The 24,026-nt window shown below is 33.9% G+C and overlaps 1 protein-coding gene across 3 annotated transcripts in view; it reads right to left on the bottom strand.

Moving 5' to 3' along the window:
• The window catches only part of METTL15 (methyltransferase like 15), a 190,157-nt gene that overhangs the window by 165,704 nt on the left and 427 nt on the right, over positions 1-24,026 (bottom strand). For 2 of the 3 annotated variants that reach the window (XM_044258999.1, XM_044259001.1), the window contains exons 1-2: positions 22,184-22,312; positions 18,862-19,148 (exon numbers count right to left, since the gene is read on the bottom strand). In XM_044258999.1, coding sequence (XP_044114934.1) covers positions 18,862-19,131 — 270 coding nt within the window. In that variant the 5' untranslated portion in view covers positions 19,132-19,148; positions 22,184-22,312. Of the gene's footprint in view, positions 1-18,861; positions 19,149-22,183; positions 22,313-24,026 lie in introns of those variants that run through there. The other variant, XM_044259000.1, reaches the window with a different exon arrangement.

Raw genomic sequence — 24,026 nt, 5'->3', positions numbered from 1 at the left:
TTGTTTCTATATGAAATACAATAATGCATACATTGTAGCGAGTGTGTGTTTTGGAATTTGGATGAAAAACTGTTAATTACAGCAAGGGAAGAGTTAATCCTAAATATAAACAAGAAAACAGTCCAGGTATTGAAGGTGTTACAAATCATTTTTACCTTTTACTTGAGCTATTCACAGTGCTAGACAACAACCTCTTCCTTCAAATCCTGGGCTACTAAGCCAAAAGTGATGAACTAGATAAAATTAGGTAGCCATTTATTCCAATTTAGCTTTACGTACCTACATACCAACTTCTCTAACCATTCTTTTTCTAATCCTAAATTCTTTTGCAGCTTTGACATTCAATGTAAGTGTTAACCAAGAATTTATTTTATCTGCTTTAATAACCATATCTAATCTTGAGAGTTTAAATATCACCTGTGTGGCACATTCAATCTCCATGTCTAGTTCCAACCTCTGGTCTTTCATTTCTGTTGGTGAACATTTCAAATGAAAGCCCCACCTCTTCAAACCCAATTGCCCCTCTTTCCAAAGTCTACCCCCAAATGGATTTCAAATCCAGGTTCCATGCTAACCCTGAGGGCAATGACAAAGAGGAAGTATCAAGGTTCCAGATCTCCCACAGGATAATGTTCCTGTATCATTAAAATTCCTTAGACATTCCATCATGTTCTGAAATTTTGCCTCCCTGAGCAAATGTTGCTTTCGCATACTTTGTTTTGCCTTTGTACAAATAGTTCTCTCTATTAGAATTCCCTTCCTCTCATCTACTTAGAAAACTCAGCTACTTCAGAAAAATGTGTATCCACCTCATCTTCTCTGAAATCCGAGACAGAATTGTTTCCCCTACTATAATCCCAAAGCAATCTATACATATCTCTACTATAGAATGCTTTATTCCAGAGAGTGCTTTTACCACACACTGCTTTTTTGTATCCCCATTACCTAACACAGTGTCTAACATAAAAATGGTATTTTAATAAATGTCCTGTGTTTTTTACCTCCTAAATCTCTCCCGTTATCTGTCCATTCCTCTCCAACTCCACAACTATCACCACTCATAACTTTTTATCTGGATGAAAGCCTCATAATTGGTCTGGACCAATCCATTCTCAAGAGTGTAGACAAAATGATCTTTTAAAAAGGCAAACCTAATTATCCCTCACCTGCAACTTCCTCTCTAGCCGTACCTTTCACTACCTTAGCTAGGCATTTTCAACTTACTCAGTGGCTTCCTTATAAGCCTTCATTCTCATCATGGTTCCACCCAGCATAAAACCTTCACACATGTTCTTCTCTCTTCTCTCTTTAGTGTTTTTTGCTCTCCTCTTTACCTGTTTAATTCTCGAGACTCTTGGCTTATAATTAACTTCCCCCTTAGCCAAGCCTCACCCAAACTCCCTGACTTGTTTAAATCCTCCCATTAAACGAGTTCATATCTCCAAATATTCTTTCAGAGCAGTGGAAATTTCACATTCATTTGGATGATTATTTGATAACTGCCTGTCTTCTCCACCAAATTACAAACTCTTAGTAAATAAGGTCATGTCTAATTTTGCTCCACATTGTACCCCAGCACCAAAAGCTCTGTACCTGCTATTAGTAGAAACTATATATATTTATGAATATATACTTACTGAACAAGGGAAGGGTTTCATTGTCACACTGACACTCAGACTTTACAGCTCACTGTCATTTCATCATTCCTCCCTGTCTTTTCTTCTCTTCATCCAATTACTTGCCACATCTATCTCTTTAACATCTCTCTTACCAGTATCTTTCTTTTCAAAATTTTTAAATTTTTTATTTATTTGACAGAAGTAGAGAGAGAGAGCACAAGCATGTGGGGCAGCAGGCAGGGGGAGAGGAAGAAGCAGGCTCCCCACTGAGGAAGGAGCCTGATGTGCCTGATGAAGGAGGAGAGGAAGAAGCAGGCTCCCCTGATGAGGAAGGAGCATGATCCCTGGACCTTGGGATCATGACCTGAGCCGAAGGCAGCTGCTTAACCAACTAAGCCACCCAGGTGTCCCCTCTCTTACCAGTATCTTTCTTGTTATTCCTCCATTCAGTAATTATCTCAACAATATTTATAGGGCCTCTTTTATGTGCCAGACATTGCCTTCAAGATTGAAGATAAGTTTGTAAAAAAACAGCCAGGAACTTACAGTCTAAGATCCTGCAGAGGTAGGGTATGGAAGTGAGGCAACAGACAGGCAAGACGAAAATTAAATATATGCCATGTTAGTGATAATGCTGAGGAAAATGGCCAAAAAAAAAAAGGCAAGGAAAGGGGATATCAAATACTGGGGACTGGTATTTGAAATTTTAGATAGAGTGACCAGGGAAGGAATCTCTGAAAAGGTGTCATTTAAATAAAGACCAGAAGTAAGGAAGTCAGTCATATGGTTATCTGAGAAATGAGTATCCAAGGTTTTTTGACTCAGTAAATGTTCTGTCTACTTTACCTAGAAGCTCCCCAATTTGCTCAGATTAACTCTATGGGGGAAAGTTACTGGAGAAGACCTTGTTGTAAGTCTGCATACAAGGAAATGAGCACCAGCAGAAAAGATTTAAAAAAAAAAAATCTAGAAATACATAGCCATGTAGGGATTTAGGTAAGGGACAAATTAAGCCACTAAGAATATTACTGTTAAACAAAACAGAAAAAGAACAGGTATTCAAAATTACTACCTTAAGTCAATTAAGAAAAGTTTAATTTAGATATATATATCCTAAGTTAAGTTTACATTTTGCAAACACAAGATTTTAGAAGACTTTTACTCAAAATCAACACAAAACAGAATGAGTGAACAAAAACAGTTATAGTACGCAAAGTGGTAACTGAATATGCAATCACTCATTCAAAATCAAACATAACTGTTAGCAATAGTTTACTGTTTTCTCATTTAAATAGTTAATTCTTGTTCTCCCATTATCACAGAAGTACAGTGAAAAGGGTCAGAGACCTGTTGAACACTGTGGTTAACCTCCTAAACTGACATAATGAACTAGAGAGAAATGCAGTATTGAATACTATTTAAAATGTAAATTAATATCTACTTTTCATATCACAATGCAAATGAATACCTGCCTCTGCATATCATAAAATCTCCTGCTTTATAGATACAATTATGTATTATTAACTCAATTAGAGTTTGCTTCTATTTCAGCAAAATGAGTATCTATAAACTGGATTAACTTTGATCTATCATTTAATATTCATTTTGTTAACAATATTAGTAACAGTTTCCCATCATGAAATCTAGGCTGACTCTCCCTTACCTTCGACAGGAAACTGTAAACTATATTTGGTGGGTACCAGATTATATTCTTGCTTCCTCAAATGGAAGAAAAACATGTACTTTGCCATGCTCTGAATGTGTGTGTCTACTGAAAATTCTTATGTTGAAATCCTAACACCTTAAGATGATGGTATTAGGAGGTAGGCTCCTTTGGGAGGTGCTTAAACCATGAGGATGGAGCCCTCATAAATGGGATTAGTGCCCTATAAAAGAATCTCCAGTGAGATGGCTAGCCCGTTCCACCATGTGAGGACACATCAATGTGCCAGCTATGAGCCAGGAAGAGATTCTTTGCCCCACCATGCTGGTACTATGATCTTGGACTTAGAACCACCAGAACTGTGAGAAATAAATTTATGTTGTTTATAAAGCACCCAATCTGTTGGGTTTTGTTATAGCAATCCAAATGGACTAAGACATAGCCAGCAGGTAGTCAAAATATATTTATTGATTAGCTACAAACAAGAACATTCTGATTTTTATGGTTAAATCTTCAAAAACTATATTTCTGGCAAAAGTCATTCATTAATCATTTATAAAAACAATTAGTTTTTGGACTTTTTTTCCATATGTAATTATAAAACCAATGTGTCAAGTTAGATAGGTTAGACGCAATGAAAAATTCTGAACAGAACACACAGAAAATAAAATGAACAAATTAAAAAATGTTAGTTTTAGATGGAAACCAATTGCAAAAAAGTTCAGAAATAATACATTCAGCATAATCAAACCCCAATGGTGTCAATCTACATGTAGGAGGTTTTACAGAAACTGAAGAATCTGACACTAACACTGCTTCTCACCCATAGCTTTCAGAAGGCATAGAGTCACCTTAAGCAGAACAGATTAAATGTCTCTGATATAAGGTTCTCAAAGAATTTCTAATACTTAATTTGATTAAGTCCTGAAATAATTTTTTTGTTGTTTCGTATGTTATGAATCATGCCTCTAAGCTAAAGGCTTTTTCACGGAAAAAAATATAACTTTAGAAAAATCAGGGCAGTTTCTATTACTAACATTACAAAAATAAACACTAACACAAAAAAAAATTACACATTTCTTTCTCAAAGGTATCTCTATTCTTACTTCTAAAAATCTTATTTTGTATTTAAGTTCTAAAGTAGTCCTTAGCAAGATTAATTAAGTCCTGAGCAAGAATTAAGTCCTTAGCAAGAAAATTGGTTTTGTGTTCATTAAAATGATTTGATATTTTGTTAATTTTAAACTGAAGCAAAATCAAGGTATTTTGGTTGTTGTTGTTACTTGAAACATGCATTATACAACATATAGTGTCATTCAGGTAAGGATAGGTCTACTCCCACATGCTTCTACACATCTATTTACAAACAAAGAATGAAACTGGACCACTTTCTTACAACATACACAAAAATAAATTCAAAATCGATGGAAGACCTAAATGTGAAACAGGTAACCATTAAAATCCTAGAGAAGAACACAGGCCATAGCAACTTCTTACTAGTTATGCTTCCTGAGGCAAGGGGAAAAAAAGCAAAAATAAACTACTGAGACTTCACCAAAGTAAAAGACTTCTGCAAAGCAAAGAAAATAATCAAAACTAAAAGACAACCTAAGGAATGGGAGAAGATATTTGCAAATGACATATCGAATAAAGGGTTAGTATCCAAAATATATAAAGAATGTATAAAATTCACACACCTCAAAAAAAAAATCCAGTTAATAAATGGGCAGAAGACACGAATAGACATTTTTCCAAAGAAGACATGCAGATGGCCAACAGACACATGAAGAAGTTCAATATCACTGATCATCATGGAAATACAAGTCAAAACTACAATGAGATAGAACATCACACAAGTCAGAATGGCTCACACAAGTCAAAACAACAGGGTTTGGTGAGGATGTGGAGAAAGATGTTCCATTAAAAAATGTTGGTTTCACAAGTATGGTTCAAAAAAAAAAAAGTACCTTAGTGATGATATCCTACATAGTGGAAAAGTTAGTCTTCATAGGCCCATTATGAAGGTCATTTTAAAAAAGGGGTGGGGAGGGTGCCCAGGTGGTTCAGTGGGTTAAGGGTCTGCCTTCAGCTTAGGTCATAATCCTGGTGTCCTGGGATCTGCTCCTCCTCCAAACCAGCCTGCTCAGCGGAGAACATGCTTCTCCCTCCCCCTAACACCCCCCTAAACCCCCACCACTCATGAGCTCATGCGTGCGCTCTCTCTCAAATAAAATCTTAAAAGAAAAAAAAAAAAGGTGTGGGGAGACTGAATTTAATTCTTTCACGGTTTCTGCTACAAAGGTCGAATAAAATCAAAAATAAAGAAGCCTAGGGTAGTAAGGTGTCTGAGAAAGAAGTGTAAACATAAAGCTGGAAATTCATGAAGTTTGTTTCCGTTTTCAGTATTAACACTGTTCCTTCAAATTATCCTCTGTTTCCTTCCCTGGACCCTACCCTTTTCCCTTTACCTTCATTTCTAAGCCTCAGTCATTTAATAAGCTCTAGTCAATTTATCGTATACCTTTCTTAGAGCAATATTATCTCTATCTCCTGTCATTCAATATACAGTTTTCTTGCCAGAATGAAAGGTCAGTCTTGGAACAATCTCTGAAAACCCCAAAGAGCTGACCATTGAGACGGGTCAGGACTCCTGTGCAGAGTGCTATGATGGCAAAAGCAGCATAATATGCTCTAAATAACTGATACTAACATAGTCCATAGTGTGCTCGGGAGACTAATATCCAGCTTGGATATCAGGCCAAATTGGCTGACGTCTTTGATTAAGGGACCTAATACAGGTCCTAAAAGTCTTATAGGCTAACCACTAGATACCTAAGAACTAACACTAATGGTGGAGGTAAAAAGCACACTGCAGAATATGATCATTAGCTAGGAGCACCCAAATCCAACCAATATCCTTTATTACTACATGGTTCCAGTAAAACAGAAGTACTGGAAATATTTTCTTACCTACTTTCTACATTTAAGATGATAGTTTGTACAAAAGACTACTGAGATCAGAACTAAAGAGCACAGACAATAATATATGAAAGCGCTGTGCCAATAATAAAATCTTATACAACTTTGTTATTATTATTAATACTCCCCCCAGCAAACATTGGCCTCATGTGGAAACCCTCCATTTTTATGAATATATTCAATATATCCAGAGTTAATTTCTTTTGCTTCCCAGAAAGGATATATATATATATACAACAAAACAAAAAGTCAGGTTTTATCCAGAAACTTAATGATAAATACAGAAAAATACTGTATACCACTCAGAGCAAATGAATATGACAAGGATAAAATATATGCTTAAGTTGGCAAGAAATGGGACATAATAACACCTCATACAAACAAGTAAAAAGTTTACACAGAACAAGAGGGAAAAAAATAACTATAAAAAATACACATAAACACTTTCCAAAACAACATTCATCAAAGTAAGTAAAACCTTTAAATGCACATTACCTCCTCATAAATGCTAATCGTTTCACCCAAGGGAAACAAAAACTAGCACCCCCAAAAAAGAAGAAAGAGAGGGTTCACAGAACATTACAAAGAGATGAGCCATCATAAAGTTTTGAAACTTGGTTTATTATAAAATAACATGTTAAGTATGCAACTTACAGCTCAGTAGTTTTTATATGAGGAGAAAGTAGTGAAAGAAAAGTAAAATGTTAAGAGAACTTACAAGGTCAGTGTATACTTCCTATCACTCTTTAACAAAAATAATATGGGACTTAGGAAAACAATAGGAAAGAAAAGAACCACTGGACCTAACCTCTTGGGATAACTATGATTAGACTACTGATTAAGGAGTAGTGCTGACTGACCTAAATAGAAAGTAACCAGCACCCTGGATGACTCATGAGAATGTGCTTTGTGAACCAAAAAATATCACTTGTTTCTCCTCCGTTTTCTTTGAGCTTCCCTTCTAGAATGGACCTCTGCTTTCTTCCTGGTTCTCTAATTTACTGAACTTGAAGAATGGTTCTTAAATAAATTTCAAAAATCACTACATATATCTGACTTCTGACATAGAAGAATATCATTTTTTATAACCACAGAAACACATGTATTGGGGGGTTATATTTGGACCAGTGACTTTTATTTTTTTCTAAGATTTTATTTATTTATTTGATACAGAGAGAGAGAGAGCACAAGCTGGCAGAGAGGGAGAGGGAGAAGCAGGCTTCCCACTGAGCAAAGGCCTGGGATCACGACCTGAGCTGAAGACAGACGCTTAACAGACTCAGCCACCCAGAAGCCTCTGGACCAGCAATTTTTAAAACTGTACTTTTTGATTACCTTTTAAGTTGAACTTAAAATGAGAAAATTTTAAATATATTTTAGTGGTAACAATGTAATAAAGATTCAGCTTCTGGACTATAAAAAAGACCAAATTATAAGAAGACAATTTTTTAAAGTCATTGGATAGGCAAAGCAATCAAGTAAGTTATTGCCTTATTTATCCCATACCCTGTATTTATAATTTGCTTCTAAACTCTAATACAAAAATTATATTCACTGATAAAAATGCACTAATTCACTTATACAAAAGCAAGAATATTCTCATGGATGTTCAAATTACTGGGAAGGGTATATATACATTCAAGAAACACACGTACTTGTTAAAGATTTCAATATGAAAATTAAATATAATTATATACATTTATTTACATAAACAGTTATAAAAATACATATATGTAAAATAAATATTTTCAATACTATCATATCATTATGCAAAAATAAGCATAAACAAGTTACTTTCCTTTTAGTTTTAAGTGAGGAATTTTTATTAAAAACTTTAAAGTAATTGTTAAGGAAAATAACATTTTAGGTAAGACTGAGTAGCTCATTTAGCTAGAAAAACTTTATTTGCTTATATATATACATACATAGCAAAATTCTTAAAAGTAGCCAGAGAACTCCTTTCTGCATCAATTCTCCACATTTTTTATAACAAAGATATGATCAAACATTTTATAAATTAACATTTACTAGAAACATACCCATTAAAGAAAATACATCAAATTTACCAGGGTGTTCCATATTCCCATATGCTCTACCCCAAAATTTTAAGAGGAAATTCTAAACTTGACACTCTGAGAAGATGGGATTTACTAATACACATTAGCATTTTCAAAAACTGTAAATTTTATTAAAAATACTGGATAAAAATTTTTAATATATGATCAAAGACTAGAACTCAATTGTCTGTTTTGTGTTTAATACTGTTAACTTCCTATAAGATTTTAAACACTTTAACAACAGTATGTAAAATGTTCATCACATCACCAGGTAATGTAGCAATCTACAAATGCTTAATAGCCCAAGTAAAAGGTAACAAAATAAATATCAGTAATAAAATATTACATATAATACACACAAAGCTAATCATGAAATCCAATACTAACGGGATTTTTAAATATATATTAAAGACATACTTTACAAGTATACATAGAAAAATATCTACAAGTATAAAATCTGCAAAAGAAAAATAAAAAAGCAACAATATTCATTTTACTTGAAAGCTTCATATAATTATAAAACAATCTTATCATAGAAACCATCAAGTAATGTAATTACGCTTTCTTCAAAAAGAAAATTTGCCTTAAAATTCTGCTAAAATACACCTAAGAAAAAAACTTACCTTTTAACCACTTTTAAGTATACCTTTCAACAGTAGGAATTAAATACATTCATAATGTTGTTCAACCATCACCATATCCATCTACGTAACTCATTTCATCTTGTTAAACTGAAACTCTATACCAAGTGAACAGTAACTCCTTGTCCCCCTACTCTTCCCATCCCTTGGCCACCACCATTCTACTTTTAGTCTCTATAATTTTGACTACACTAAATACCTCATGTAAGCAGAATCATGTAAGTCTTCTTATGACTGGCTTATTTCACTTAGCAAAATGTCTTCAAGACTCATCCATGCTGAATTTTCTCCTTTTTTAAGGCTACACAATACTCCCTTGTCTAAATATGCCACATTTTGCTTATTTAGCATCCAGGGAACACTTTAGTTAATTTCACATTTTAGCTATTGTGAATAATGCTGCTATAAACAGGTGTGTATAAATACTGCTAAGAGACCATTCCTTTAATTCTCTTAGTATATACTCATGAATGGAGTTGCTGAATCATATGGTAAGTAGAGGAACCACCTTTTCGTTTTCCACATCAGCTCTACCATCTACCAGTCCCACCAATAGCACACAAGATTCCAATTTCTCTACGTCTTTAGCAACACTTGTTTTCTAGGTTTTTTGATAGTAACCATCCTAATGGGTATGAAGTTGTACCACACTGTGTTTTGATTTGCATTACCATAATAATTAGTACTATCAAGAATATTTCATTCATATATCTTCTTTAAAGAAAAGTCTATTCAAGTCCATTTTGAATTGGGTTATTTTTTGGTGTTGAGTTTTACAAGTTCTCTATATATTATGAATATGAAACCCTTATCAGATATATGATTTACAGATATTGTCTCCCATTCTGTAAGTTGCCTTTTTACTCTGTGGATAGTGTCTTTTGATGCACAATTTATTTTTTTTAATTTTCATAAAGTATAATTTACCTTTTTCTTTTGCTACCTGTGCCTTTGGTGTTATATTCAAGAAATCATAGCCAAATCTAATGTCATAAAATTTTGTCTTGTGTTTTTTTCTAAGAGTTTTATAGTTTTAGGTGTTATACTTAGGTCTTTGGGCCATTTTGATTTAATTTCTGTATATGGTGATAGGTAAGGGTCTTACTTCAGTCTTTTGCATATGGATATCCAGTTTTCCCCATGCCATTCTTTGAAAAGACTGTCCTTTCCCTATTGAATGGTCTTGGTATCCTTGTCAAAAATCATTTGCTCATATATGTAAAGGTTTATGTCCAGGCTCTATGGTCTATTCCATTTGTTTATATTCCTGACCGTATGCTACTACCATGGTTTTACTATAGATTTATAGTAATTTTGAAATAAAAAAATATGAATCCTCCGGGTTTATCTTTTTAAAAATTATTTTGACCCTTTAGGGTCCCTTAAGATTCCATCTAAATTTTAGGGTGGGTTTTTCTATTTCTTCAAAAACATCATCGGGATTTTAACATGGAATGCACTGAATTTGTAGGTTGCTTTGTGTAGTACTAACATTAATAATATTAGGTGTTCTAAGCCATGAATACAGCATGTGTTTCATTTTTTATGTCATCTTTAAATTTCTTCCAGCAATATTTTACAGTTTTCATTGTACAAGTCTTTTATTTCCTTAGTGAAATTAATTTCCTAAGCACTTTATTCTTTCTGATGCTATTGTAAATGTAACTTTTTAAAAAAATTTCCTTTTCAGATGGTTGGTTGTTCATGTATGGTGATTCTTGAGCATCGACTTTGTATCCTGCTACTTTACTGAATTCATTTATTTGTTCTAACCGTTTGGCTTTTGGAGGGATTTCTGCTTGTTTGTTTTTTGTGAAATCCATAAGGTTTTTACATATAAGATCACATCATCTGCAACAGAGATAATTTTACATCCTCTTTCTAATTGGGATGACTTTTCTTTTTCTTGACTAACTACTCTAGCTAGAACTTCTAGTACTATCTTGAATAGAAAGGGGTGAAAGCAGACTTCCTTGCCTTCTTCCTGATCCTAGAGGAAACACTTTCAGTCTTTCATCACTGAGTATGATGTTTCTGTGAGTTTTTCATATGACTTTTATTAAGTTGAGATAGTTTCCTTCTATTCCTTGTTTGTTGTGTTTTATCATTGAAGGATGCTGAATTTTGTCAAAATGCTTTTCTTGCATCAGTTGGGATGATCATGTATTTTTTTTCTTCATATATGCTTTTTTTCATATGTTTTATATATATATATTTCATTCTGTTGGTATTACAGATGCTGGTATTACAGATTAAATCAATCAAGGATGTTGAACCATCCTTGGATTCCTGGAATAAATCCCACTTGGTCATCACACATAGTCCTTTTAATATGCTACTGAGTTCTGTTTTGTAGTATTTTGTTGAGGATTTTTGTGTCAAGTTTTATAAGGGATATTGGCCTATAGTTTTCTTGTAGTGTCCCCTGGTACCAAGGTAATTCTGGCCTCACAGAATGAGTTAGGAAGCATTCTTGCCTTTTCAATTTTCTTAGGGTAAGAAGAATTGAAATTAATTATTCTTTAAATATTTGGTAGAATTTACCAGTGAAGGCATGAGGTCAAGGGTTCTTTGTCAGTAGATTTTTTTTTATTATTATTACTGATTTAATCTCCTTACTAGTTATAGGTCTATTCAGATTTTTTTTATTTCTTCATGATTAAGTCTTGGTAGGTTTTGTATAGCTAGTAATTTGTCTAGTTCATCTAGGTTATCCAAATTGTTGACATACAACTGTTCAAAGTATTCATATATAATTCTATTTCTGCAGAATTGGTAGTAATGTCCCCATTTTTTCTTTTTTTTAAGATTTTATTCATTCACTTGACAGAGACAGAGAAACAGCACAAGCAGGGGAAGTGACAGGCAGAGAGAGAAGCAGGTTCTCCATGAAGCAGGGAGCCTGATAAGGGGCTCGATCCCAGCACCCTGGGATCATGACCTGAGCTGAAGGCAGATGCTTAACCAACTCAGCCACCCAGGTACCCTCCATTTTTCAATCTTGTAATTTAGGCCATCTCTCCTTTTTATTAGTCTATCTAGCTAAGACTATCAATTTTGTTGATCTCTTCAATTTGCCTTCATTAATTTTCTCTATTGTTTTTCTGTCTTTCCCTGGGCGATTTTTGGGTTTAGCTTGTTCTTCTTTCTCTAGTTTTTTACATTATAAACTTGGGCTGTTGATGTGCAATTTTAATTGAAGTATAGTTGTTGACATACATTATATTACTTTTGGGTGACAACACAGTAATTCAAAGTTTATACACATTACAAAATGCATTTATATACATTATAAAAGATTTGACATCTCTCTTGTTTTTCAATGTAAGCAATTATAGCTATAAATTCTCCCTTTGCACGGATTTTGTATAAGTTTTGTTATGTTGTCCCATAAGTTTTAGTATGTTATATTTTTTTGTCATTCCTAAGTATTTCCTAATTTCCCTTGTGACTTCTTCGATCCGTAGGTTGTTTAGGAGTATGATGTTTAATTTGCGCAAATTCATGAGTTTTCCAGTTACCATATGATTACCTTAAAAAAATGTCCCACACAGGAATACAAGGTGATGGGTATTAAGGAGAGCACATGTTGTGATGTGCACTGGGTGTTATATGTAACTAATGAATCACTGAACATTAAATCAAAAACTAATGATGTACTATATAGTGGCTAACTAAACATAATAATAAAAAAAATGCCCCACATGCACTTCAGACAGATGTATAAGCTATCGTTAGAGTGTTCTGCATATATGTTAGAGTTAGTTGATTTTTTTGGGTTAAGGCCTCTATTTCCTTACTAATAGTTTTCTGATTATTCTAGAGACTATTGAGTGTGGTATTAAATCTCTAGCTATTATTATGACACAATGTTTCCTTTTAATTCTGTCAGTTGTTGCTTTTATATTTTGATGGCCTGACACTAGATGCATAAATATTTGTAACTGTTATGATATGTCTTACTGTATTAAACCTTTAATTAACATATTTATCAACATAAAATGTCTTCCATACTCTAATTAAAATTCTCTTACTACCTCAATTTAATTAAAAATTAAGCTGAGATTTCAGGAAGACCATTTTATTTGTTTATTTTTTAAAAAGATTTTATTTATTTATTTGACAGATAGAGGTCACAAGTAGGCAGAGAGTCAAGCAGAGAGAGAGGAAGCAAAGCAGGATCCCTGCCCAGCAGAGAGCCCAATGCGGGGCTCGATCCCAGGACCCTGTGATCATGACCTGAGCTGAAGGCAGAGGCTTTAACCCACTGAGTCACCCAGGCGCACCGGAAAGACCGTTTTTAAAAAACTACTACATTTTATAATTTACCTGTATGAATCCAAATTATGCAAAAAAAAAAAAAAAAAAAACCACTGATGTTGATTTCAAAGTTTTGCATTCAACAAAATGCCTCTGTTCCATAACTGACTTTGTAAAAAGTAAGTTATATAAACAAATTTATACTATACAATGCTGTTTTTATCTGTTTTATATTTGGGATGGATTGTTTATTAGAGAGAGAGAAAAAGAATTCTGTTAAAAAAATGCATGAAAGACAATATCCTATGGCTATACCATGGTACTTTCTAGAACAGAGAAACATCAAACACAGGTCTTAACTAGGGAACATCAAATGAATTAAGGGAAAACTCTACAGACTATAACAATTTTCAGAATTCTAAGCAAAATTTTGTGTCATTATATAATTCACATATATCTCATGGCATCATGAGAGTAATATCTGGCATTATCCATGCCAGATGGAGAGCACCAATTATTCTTATTTTTCTCTAACACTACATTCAGTGACATTAGGTTGGTAGCTTGAAATGGGCCATAATAGGAACATGTATATCATGAAAATCTACAAAAGAAAATACATCAAGGTTTTGTTGTTTCTTTTTTTTAATCTATACCCTACCCTGACTCTCAGACCAGGTATTAAATATTTACCAATATAACACTAAAATATCAAACTGCAGATGGTATTTTGATACAGAGGTCACTTATATTACCTACATGATTTTTAAAGACAGAAACATTTTTTTTCAAATAAACAATGGTAAAATGCAATGTAAGATAAAAGTTTACTTCAAAGATACCTGTATTTTTAACAGAAAATAAAGGAGAGGAAATACTGTATCTTACACAGTCCATTCCATCTGAAATCTTAATAGTTCTTCCTTTAAAAAAAAAAAAAAAAAAAGGCATCTACCTGCAAGCTATGGCATTGATCCTGTCTCTTAGAAAAGTTCTTAATTTTTTCAATAATTTGAGGTCAAACAAAATAAATTAAACTCAATCTCTGTGGTCAATCAGCCTTCAATATTTAAAAAGGCAAAATGTATAGTCACAGAATTTTCTCTCTGATGTTTACATTAAAGATTATAAAGATTTTCAAGTAAAATATTGTTACTGATCTTAAGAAAAATCCATTATGCAGAGGATAATTGATTTTTTTATAAAGAAAATTACCATATCTGGTACCATGATAACTTCAGCAAATCTAGTAATTATTGAAATTAATGTTAAAAGTCAGAGTATCAAAACAGACAAGATAATTATTCTGAATATGTATTAAACAACCTTACAACCTTAGTCTGATACTTATCATAACTGATTTTGCATCAGTTTAGATATCAGCTCATTTTCTCAGTCCTCCTATCTGTTCTTTCACCAGGATTCTCCAAATATTTCATCAGACTGGGCCTGCCACACTGAGGTTGGAATCATATAAAAGCTTTGAGCCCAAGAAGTGACTTCAGTGACTTCAGTACCCAAAGGACACTCCTTTTATTTGTGTCTCACATCTGTCCTGCAGTTAACTCTGACTTTTATTCATTCACTTAAAAATCATTACAAACCCACCATGTTGTAGGCCTTGTGCTAGACACTGGAGATATAATGGAAAATAAGAAAAACATGTCCATAACTTCATGGAGGACAGTCCACTAGGAGAAATGTCCACTGAACAAACAATCTCATAAAAAGTTATATTTATAAATTATTAACGCTTTGAAAGAAAAGTATATGACTCAATGAATGTGTAATGGGAGACCTGGAGGCTTGCAAAAAATTCCCTGAGAAAGTGAAACCTGACTCAAGACCTGAGGATGGTGATGAGGAGAGTTCCAGAGTGCAAAGGAAACAGGACTTTCTCAATTCCAGACATGTTGGTTTCACCTTTCCTGAACTTTCATTTCCACCTTTGCTGTCTCTTGGAATTTTTCTCCTGAATTTGACTGTATCTAGCAACCAAGTCCAACCCATCCTATCCCTGTATGTTACAACACCTAATGTTTATTGAGTTCATACTACTTGGAAGATATCATTCTAAGCAATTTATGTACGTGAACTCATCTACTCCTCACAGTGACCATGAAGCAGGACACATTTCCATACTTTACAGATGAAGAATCTGAGGCACAGTCATGATAAGATACATGCCCATAATTACACAGCTACTGGTACTAGTTCTTGAATGTCCATTATCTCTCTCATAACTTCTCACTCTTATAGAAACCCCAAGGCACCAAACTAAACTGGCACCAGTACTAATCAAAGAATACCAAGTCTCCTATATCCAGCAACCATCTTCAACTAGGAAGGGTCATGCAATTGACAAAGGTGGCCTACATTAAAATATCTCCAGGGACAAAAATAATTTTTTAGAATAATAAATATTCTAACAAAAAGCTATTCACCCAGATTATGAAATAATGAAAACTGGGATAGGAGAAAGGGTTATAATTTATTTCATTCTCTCCGTACCACTCAAAGAAGAGGAAGATAAGAAATTTTTAAATTTTCTTTTAATCCAAATTTATAAATTTTTCTCATGTATTTGCAAAATTGAACTAATATATAGTAAACTGGCTATGATGTAGAAGAAATTCCCAAAATTATTTTCTTTTGGTATGCAACTCTTAAATGATAAAAAAAGAAATAACTATTAAATGACCAAGGCCTCACTGAAAACTACATATAGATATTTTCTTAAAAAGTCTTGTTATGACCAAAAGTTTCATTTGTAAATTCACCATTGAAGGTGATATGAAAAACAGTAATTAAGCGGGTGATTGATACAAGTGAGTGTATGACTCATAGTTTGCAAAGGAAAATAATTTTGGGGAAAAGGCTCAGGAAGAAAAGAAGCAAATAATGGGTTCTGGAAGAAATCAAGACCTTTCCTGTCCAAGAACTGTCACCAGTTTTTATTACTTGAAGATTAAGGGAATAGTGAATAAAGCTGTCTGCCAGACAGCAGGAAAGGTAAGAAATAACACTGTCTCTAAATGTCCCTCACATGAAAGTTTTCAGAAATAACATTCATAAAATTAAACTTTCTATAAAAAGTTACTAGAAAACCCAACTCAAATCACACCAATGGAAATGTCAAAATAAACCAATATTATATTTGTCAGGAACTTGAACAAAATGAAACTTCAGGATAGGTCAAGTTATAGAATCATCTAATTTTATTCCACTGGGTTTTAGAACAAGGCAGATCCAATACTGATTTATAGGACATGTTGTAGGGTTGGTTTGGTTTGGTTTAGCTCTTTTTCTACTTCAAGGTTAGTGTAAAATAATATTTAGTTTTTGCTACTAGAATTCAGCAAATTTGTATGAGCTTTAGTTTCTGGCTCCAGAAGTCAAGTTCAAGCCACTGAATTCAGCTCCACTTTTTTACTAATTGAACCTTCCCTCTCATATATATCTCAATTACATCATATATATATTTACATGTACTATTTTTTTAACACTCACATTTATGTATGGGTATTAAGTGCTATCAATGTATTATTAATCTTCACAGAAAGTGAATAGAATTTCATTTTAAGTCATATTCAACAAGAAGTTTTATCCAATTTTGTATTTTATTTACATTTTTGTGTATATTTAGAGTCCCTACTATATGACTGCATTGAGCTGTTTATGCGTATAAAACACATAGATGGTTTATACATATAGATGTTTTATACACATAACCTAATTTAAGAATACTGGGGTTACCTTGTTATATATATACTGCCTACAGAAAAGGTAAAAGAATATTTTTGTGATGAAGCAACCTAAGTCATATCATAATGGCTTTCATATGAGCAACATCCAGCCATTTCAGCATATTTTATGCATGTAGCTTAGAACTTAGTTCATGAAAACTGTCTGAACCAACATAAGGAATTTTCAAGAAAAAGTTAAAAGCTGTATGTGTGTATGTATGCACATGCATGTGTGTTAGATGACCGTTTCAACCCTAGGCAGTCCAATTATAAAATCTTTGCTCTTAACTCCTAAGCCACTGTATCCTGGAAAAGAAGTAAGGTATGACTTGTAGAATGAAAGTAACTGATCTAGGTAATAACAGTACTTCTAAAATAAGGAAGTGTATTTCTGAAGTCAGTACACTAAGTATCAGTATTAAGTTATAAAAACACATTTGATGAATATTTACTATGATAATGATTTTTTTCCTTTTGTAAATGTGCTTAATTACCAGAAAGTTTCTAGCTTTGTCTTTTTGGATATTATATCACCTAACATTTCTGTATCTCCTTTCAGAGTTTAAAGCATTTCTGTATCTAAAACTTTATATAATCCCACCAGCAACACTATAAATAAGGCAAGTATGGTGGTTAACTGGATATGTCAACTTTGCTGGGCCCCAGTGCCCAGATATTCCATCAAATATTATTGTAGATGTTTCTGTGAAGTTTTGTTTTTTTTAAGATGAGATTAAAATTTGAATTACATACTGACTAAAGCAGATTACCCTCCATAATGTAGGTGGGCCCCATCCACTTAATGAAAAGCCTTAACAGAACAAAGACTGACCTCCTTGGAACAAGAAGGAACTCTGCCAGCAGACTACTTTTGGCTCCAAACTTCACTTCTTACCTGGTCTCCAGCCTGCCAGCCTACTGTGCACATTTTGGATTTACCAACTCTCTTTGAGATTCAATTCCTCAAAATCAATCGTTCAATCTCTCCTCCTCCACATAGGGGTGTGTGTGTGTGTGTGTGTGTGTATACACGTATGTGTGTACACACACACACACACACACACACACACATATCCTGTTGGTTCTGTTTCTCTGGAGAACTCTGAATCAAATAGCCAGGTAGTTGAAAAGTCTAACAACAAGAGCAGGAATTCAGATCCTTACTTTTGTCTCATTCCTGAAAAGATACCAAAATTATTAAAAATCTATGCTAGAAGTCATTTTTCATACCCAAACCACTCAACCCATGTCATGTTCTTTTAAAACTACTATTTGACAAAACTAATAAATTCTGGAAAACATTATGGCAGATCCTTAAAAAGCTAAGTAAGCTAGTTACCTTATGACCCAGCAATTTCACTCCTAGGTATATGCCCAAGAGAAGTTAAAACATATGTCCACACAAAAATGTGTGTATGAATGTTCATTACAGCATTATTCACAGTAGCCAAAAAGCGGAAACACAAATGCCATCAGATGAAAAGGATGAGGCATATCCATAAACACAATGGTTCAGGGAAGAAAAGAAATGAAGTACACATGCTACAACTTAGATGAATCTTGAAAACACGCTAAATAATACAAAGTGAATGCAAAAAGCCACATACAATATGAATCCATTTATAGGATAGGTCCAGATTAGGCAACTCCAAACAGACAAAAAAAAAAAGATTAATAGTTATCAGGGGCAAGGGAAAGGGGTCAATGCAGAGTGAATACTAATGGATATAGGATTCCCTACTGGAGTGATGAAATGCTCTTGAATTAGATGGTGATGACTATACAACCTCATGAAAATACTAAAAACCACTTAACTGTACTTTAAAATTGTAAGTACTAAGAAAAGTGAATATCTCAATTTTTAAAATGTTAAAAAAATAACACTAATCAACTTACCTGGCCTTTTTGTGGTGCCAAACAACGAACAACTTCATCCACCATTACTGGAATATGTAATTTAGCTATAGCTTCGAAATCTCTATCTTGAGATCTGTGTTTCTCATGAGTTCCAGTTTGATCTGTTTGTTCCTGGGCTTCATATTCATTATTTCTTTGTGCTGTATCATGTATTTTTTTTGGCCAGACACCTAAATTAAATATGCCAGATTCCAACCAGCATGAAAGAAATTCTTTATAGATTCTACAAAAACATGGGTACCGAAGCATTCTGTAGGTCAACAAATCTAGAAAAAAAATTAAAAATATCGTGATTGTTGGATTTTTAAAATACATAATTTTATATAACTTTTTAATATGGCCTGATCAGCTCTAAGACCATTAATGTTTTAATGACCAGGAAAACAAAAATTGATTATTAAGTCATCATTTTTCTTAAATATACTTTCCTAACTTTAAAGAATGGATTCAGTGCATTAGAACTACTTATTTGAAAAAGCTGTCTGGAAGGTGCTGGGAGAATGGGATAACACAGTGATGGTCACTAAAGAGGGCCGGTGATGTAATGAGCAGTGGGTGTTATATACAACTGATGAATCAATGCACTCTACCTCTGAAACTAATAATACACCACATGTTAATTAATTGAATTTAAGTTCAAAAAAAGCTGTCTGGATGATTGAAGGGATTACGAATATCCTATTTCAGGTTCAGGTGGTCTTTTATTTTAAACTCATTTATTTGTTTTTCTCATAATGTTAAAGCTTAAAGTTAAAGTTAAATCTTCATTTTAACTTTGTTTTAAAAATTGTCCCTGGAAAAAGATATGCATGTTTATCCAAAAAGAAATGAAGGTAAAAATCAGTTTGTGAAAATCTTGCTGACTTGTCATAAATATTCTCTAACGAGATTATTTCACCATGGCCTCTATCAGAGAAGCATGTTCCAATTTCAATTATAACTTTGTAAATACTCAACTGAGCATACTTTGGCATGCTTTGTGTGTTCCCTGCCCACCCCAAAACAAGCAAATAAATAATTAATACATTCCTTAACTTTCTCACTTGTGTTCCTTTTGATTCTGCAATCTGCAACTCTTACAAATTCAAAGGAAAAAGTATTTATGAAATACATTAACAGAAAACCTTTTGAAAACACTATGCTTTTTATATATTAGGTTGTAAGCAACGTTTTTAATACTACTACAGTAAATACCAAATTAACATTCTTCTTCCTTCTTTATAGATTAATATTAGTTACTTAAGAATAAGACCCATATCTTTATATCCACAAAAGCCGATGCACACTAGGTGATTCATAAGTGTTTTTTGGAAAAAAAAAAAAATGGATGGATGGGTAAACTCTAGATTCTACAGAATTAATATTTTTATCAAAACTCACTTTAGGAAATTTCACCTGCCTGACCGACTGTACCAAAACCACATTCTCAAAATGCTTCAAGAAACATAAATACTTCCCCCACCAAAAAAAAAAAAAAAGAAACATAAATATCCTACTTAAATATACCTTCCCCTCTTTTTGCAATAGAAATGAAAAATAATGTTGGAAAGTTGATCACATGTAATGACTAGAAAAGAAATACATTTATATTATATATAAATATATATAAATACATATATACATATATGTATATACATATATACATTATATATACATATAATACATATATAAATACAATACCGCAAAATGTTACCTTAAGGAAATGCCAACTTTATCTACAACATAATCCACAGAATGATGTGGCAAATGTGACAAAGGAAAAATATAGGGGAAAAAAAGGACTGTATATAGGTGTTTGAAGTAATATTTTGGATGTTCACTGGTGACGAATTAGTCAAATTATTAATTATGCCTCGTGTTTCTCAGAAAGCTTATACAAAGTAAATCCAACTACCCTCTAACCTAGTGTTTCTAACATTTTTCAAAATAAAAACTGCCATTTACTAGGCACTTACTAAATACTACTAAACTCATTCGATCCTTACCACAACTTTTAGAGGTGAATAGTATTACTATTTCTCTTTTACACATGAGGAAAACAGGGAAGTAATTTGCCAAAAGATCATGTATCTAGAAAACCATCAGCCTAGAACTGTAACTCCAGCATTCTGTCCCGAGCCTGAAATCTTATCTGAGTCTCTATGCTACAACAGAGACCACTGGCTCTATTGTATCCATGTAATTGAATGGTAGTTTAATTACATTGACTATATATTTGTACTCATGAATTAGATTATTTTTCTGCAAAGAGCCAATATCCTATTGCTTGGTCCTACTCCATTTGGAAATACAGTATAACAGGGGACATGCAGTGTATAGTCCTATCTAGTGGAATCTGGAATATTTAAGCAATCTACACTATATGTCCAGATATAAATATGTGAATCAATTCCAATACAAGAATCAAAACCACATTGGAAAAAGGAAGTAGGACAAACTGGGGGAGGGGGTGTTTCATTTAATTGAACTCTTTTGCATTCAATTTCTAAGTATTTACTCAACTGTGTCCCATTACAAAGCCTAAAGATTTTACTATGCACTAACTGGCTACTAACATGGGTCAAAATGGAGATAATTTTCCTCTTTGGCTGTTTCCTGAATACCTCCCTAAGAATGGAAAGAAGCAAGCTCTAAATTAGGGAGTTCCATCTCTTTAGGTAGTCCTGTCTCCTACCAGATAACTGAGAGCACTCCTGCAGTCAGCTCTGAACCAAGCACCCTTGATGATTTAGGACAGTTTAAGCTTCCTCTGGTCACAGGGAGGAAGCTGAGAGTCGGGAAACCGGACCGCTAGAGCCAACTCGGCGGTTTCCCTAGGTAAATCATTTAACTTTGCCAGCAAGGTTCAGTTTACGCCGTTGAATCGAGGGAACTGGCCAGGTTACCCTTTTCACTGTGGGACCAGGAAGGTGAGTGAGTGATACCTTTCAAAGTTACTTGCTCAACGGTGCTACCAGTTACCACCATTGCACTCACTTAGCCTTCCCTCCGGCGAAAACCATTTGAAAATTTAATTCCTAAGGCCAAAAACCCAGCCTGGAGGCTGGGAGCCGAAGGCATAGAAAGTGAAAGAGGTTCTAAAGTTAAGGAAGAATGCTTCCTTTTGCCTAAGAATTATACTCGGAGGAGGGAAAACTGTTCCCAAACTTCTGAGCTCAGGACGAATGAGTGTTCAGGAGAGGAAGCGGGAGCGGGGGCGTGTTTTCTTTGTCCAGGGCGAATCCGGCGACCTCTGAAGTTCCCCCAAAGGCGTGGGGTGGGCTCCAAAGGAGCTCCCGGGACTCGACCACCTTCTCCTCACCTGAGGCACGAAGAATTCGCAGTTGGTTTCTAATTCGGGCCAGCGACGACCACTACGGTGCCAGAGAACATGAATTTGCCGCACGTCTAGGTCCCAACCTTGGGGGAAACTTACAAGGACGGACAGATCGGGCCCGCGTCCGCCCCAGCAACAGAAAACCGTCCGCCTTTCGTTCCGCTGTTTGCAGGACCCAGCTAACAAAGAGGCGTTGGGGGTTTTCAAACAGTGTTCCTGGAGGGGGGCAGGAATAAGAACCTACCACTGCCAGGTTTAAATTTACTTTTACATTTTTTTTTCTTCTTGAATGTCTGAGGCAAGTTGAGATCTAACTTTCCATTTTATCATTTCCACTTTATTTGGTTTATTACGAACTTGTGTTAATTTCTGTCTTCTATTATAAGACAACATTAGTTATACTCCACTTTCGAACAAAAGGTGGGAATTTCTGTCTCCTTTAGCACTTCATGTTTTTAAGATTTGGGTTCTTTTTCCTTCATTTCATTCCAAAATACATCAGTCTCTTGTGCTTTCTGCTATACTCCTCTTTTGCCAAACTAAACAGAAGCCAGTTGGCACCGTGATGGCATTGACTGTAACATTAAAGGTTTTTTGCTTTACCTATACAATTCTTTAAGAATATGGTCTTCATCATATGAACTTAAAGTTAAATGTAAAATAAGTGCTTAGATTACGTGTGGAAACACCTGTTAACAAGCCATACAACGTGTGGGTATCAAAAAAATGATACCTAAAACACTTCTTACTCACCAATAATCAATGCAATTTTACAAGAAATTCGTTTATTAAAATGCCTATTTTCAGAATAGATTAAGAAAGCATCTGAATATCACTTAATTTAGAAAGTATTTCTGAGACAAACACCTTAATTCTGAATTGGCTGGTTTGTACAGTTAATAATAAATAATTTACTTCAGAGATTTTCTGAAAACTTCAGTTTTTTTCTTCAGTGAAATAAATTGTGCCTACATCTCATGGACTGTTTTGATAATTAAATTATAAATTTATAACTTTATAAATAAACTTTATAAATTAAACATTTATAAAGTTAGCAAAATGCCTGGGACACCAATGGTAAAGTACTATAGAGTAAATGCCTATTTGAAATAAAATAAAAAGACTTCTCAATTTTATTACCAAACTCAGCACCACACAAATAACTATTGCATTAGCTAAGATATATGTCATATAGCCAGCAATTAGTATCTTTATTGATGCTCTATCCAGAGTTCAGAAACAATCATATCATATGCATCGTATACAATACACAGTGCTTTTGATCTTCTTCAGGAGGAAATGGATGTCGACATTATGGAGGTTTTCATACATTTTCTCACTTATAATACTCTGCAATGCGTTGTGCCATCCTATTATGGTAATAAGCTCCATATAAGAGTATAAATATGGCCCAAGAGGGCAGGGATTTTTACTTATGCTATTATGTTCCTAAAGTCTATAATCAGTAATTGCTGATGGATACAATAATGTTAGTATAAAGAACAATGACATACAGTTCATACTATTAAAAATATCCTGACGAATAAAGATGGCTTAGCAAACGTATTTCCCTTTTTTTTCTGGTATTTTTTTCTTGTTAAAATGTACATTTTGAAATCATATCTACAATCTATGGCAATAAACTACTGCATCCAGTAATGAACTAGGCCAATAAATTTAAATAAATTTATTCTGTAAAGTCCTCATTAGAAATGTAAAAAGAACCAAACGCCAAATAGCTTCATAGTCAGCAATAAAGGGAGTAGGCCTGGGAGTCCTGAGAAATGAAGACTGGGGCCTCAAAACAAAAGCCCTGGACGTTCAGTTA

The sequence above is a fragment of the Neovison vison genome, chromosome 7 (assembly GCF_020171115.1).
Source record: "Neovison vison isolate M4711 chromosome 7, ASM_NN_V1, whole genome shotgun sequence".
Classification (NCBI taxonomy): domain Eukaryota; kingdom Metazoa; phylum Chordata; class Mammalia; order Carnivora; family Mustelidae; genus Neogale; species Neogale vison.
The sequence above is the reverse complement of the archived record's forward strand: the minus strand, read 5'-3'. Positions and strand labels throughout refer to the sequence as shown.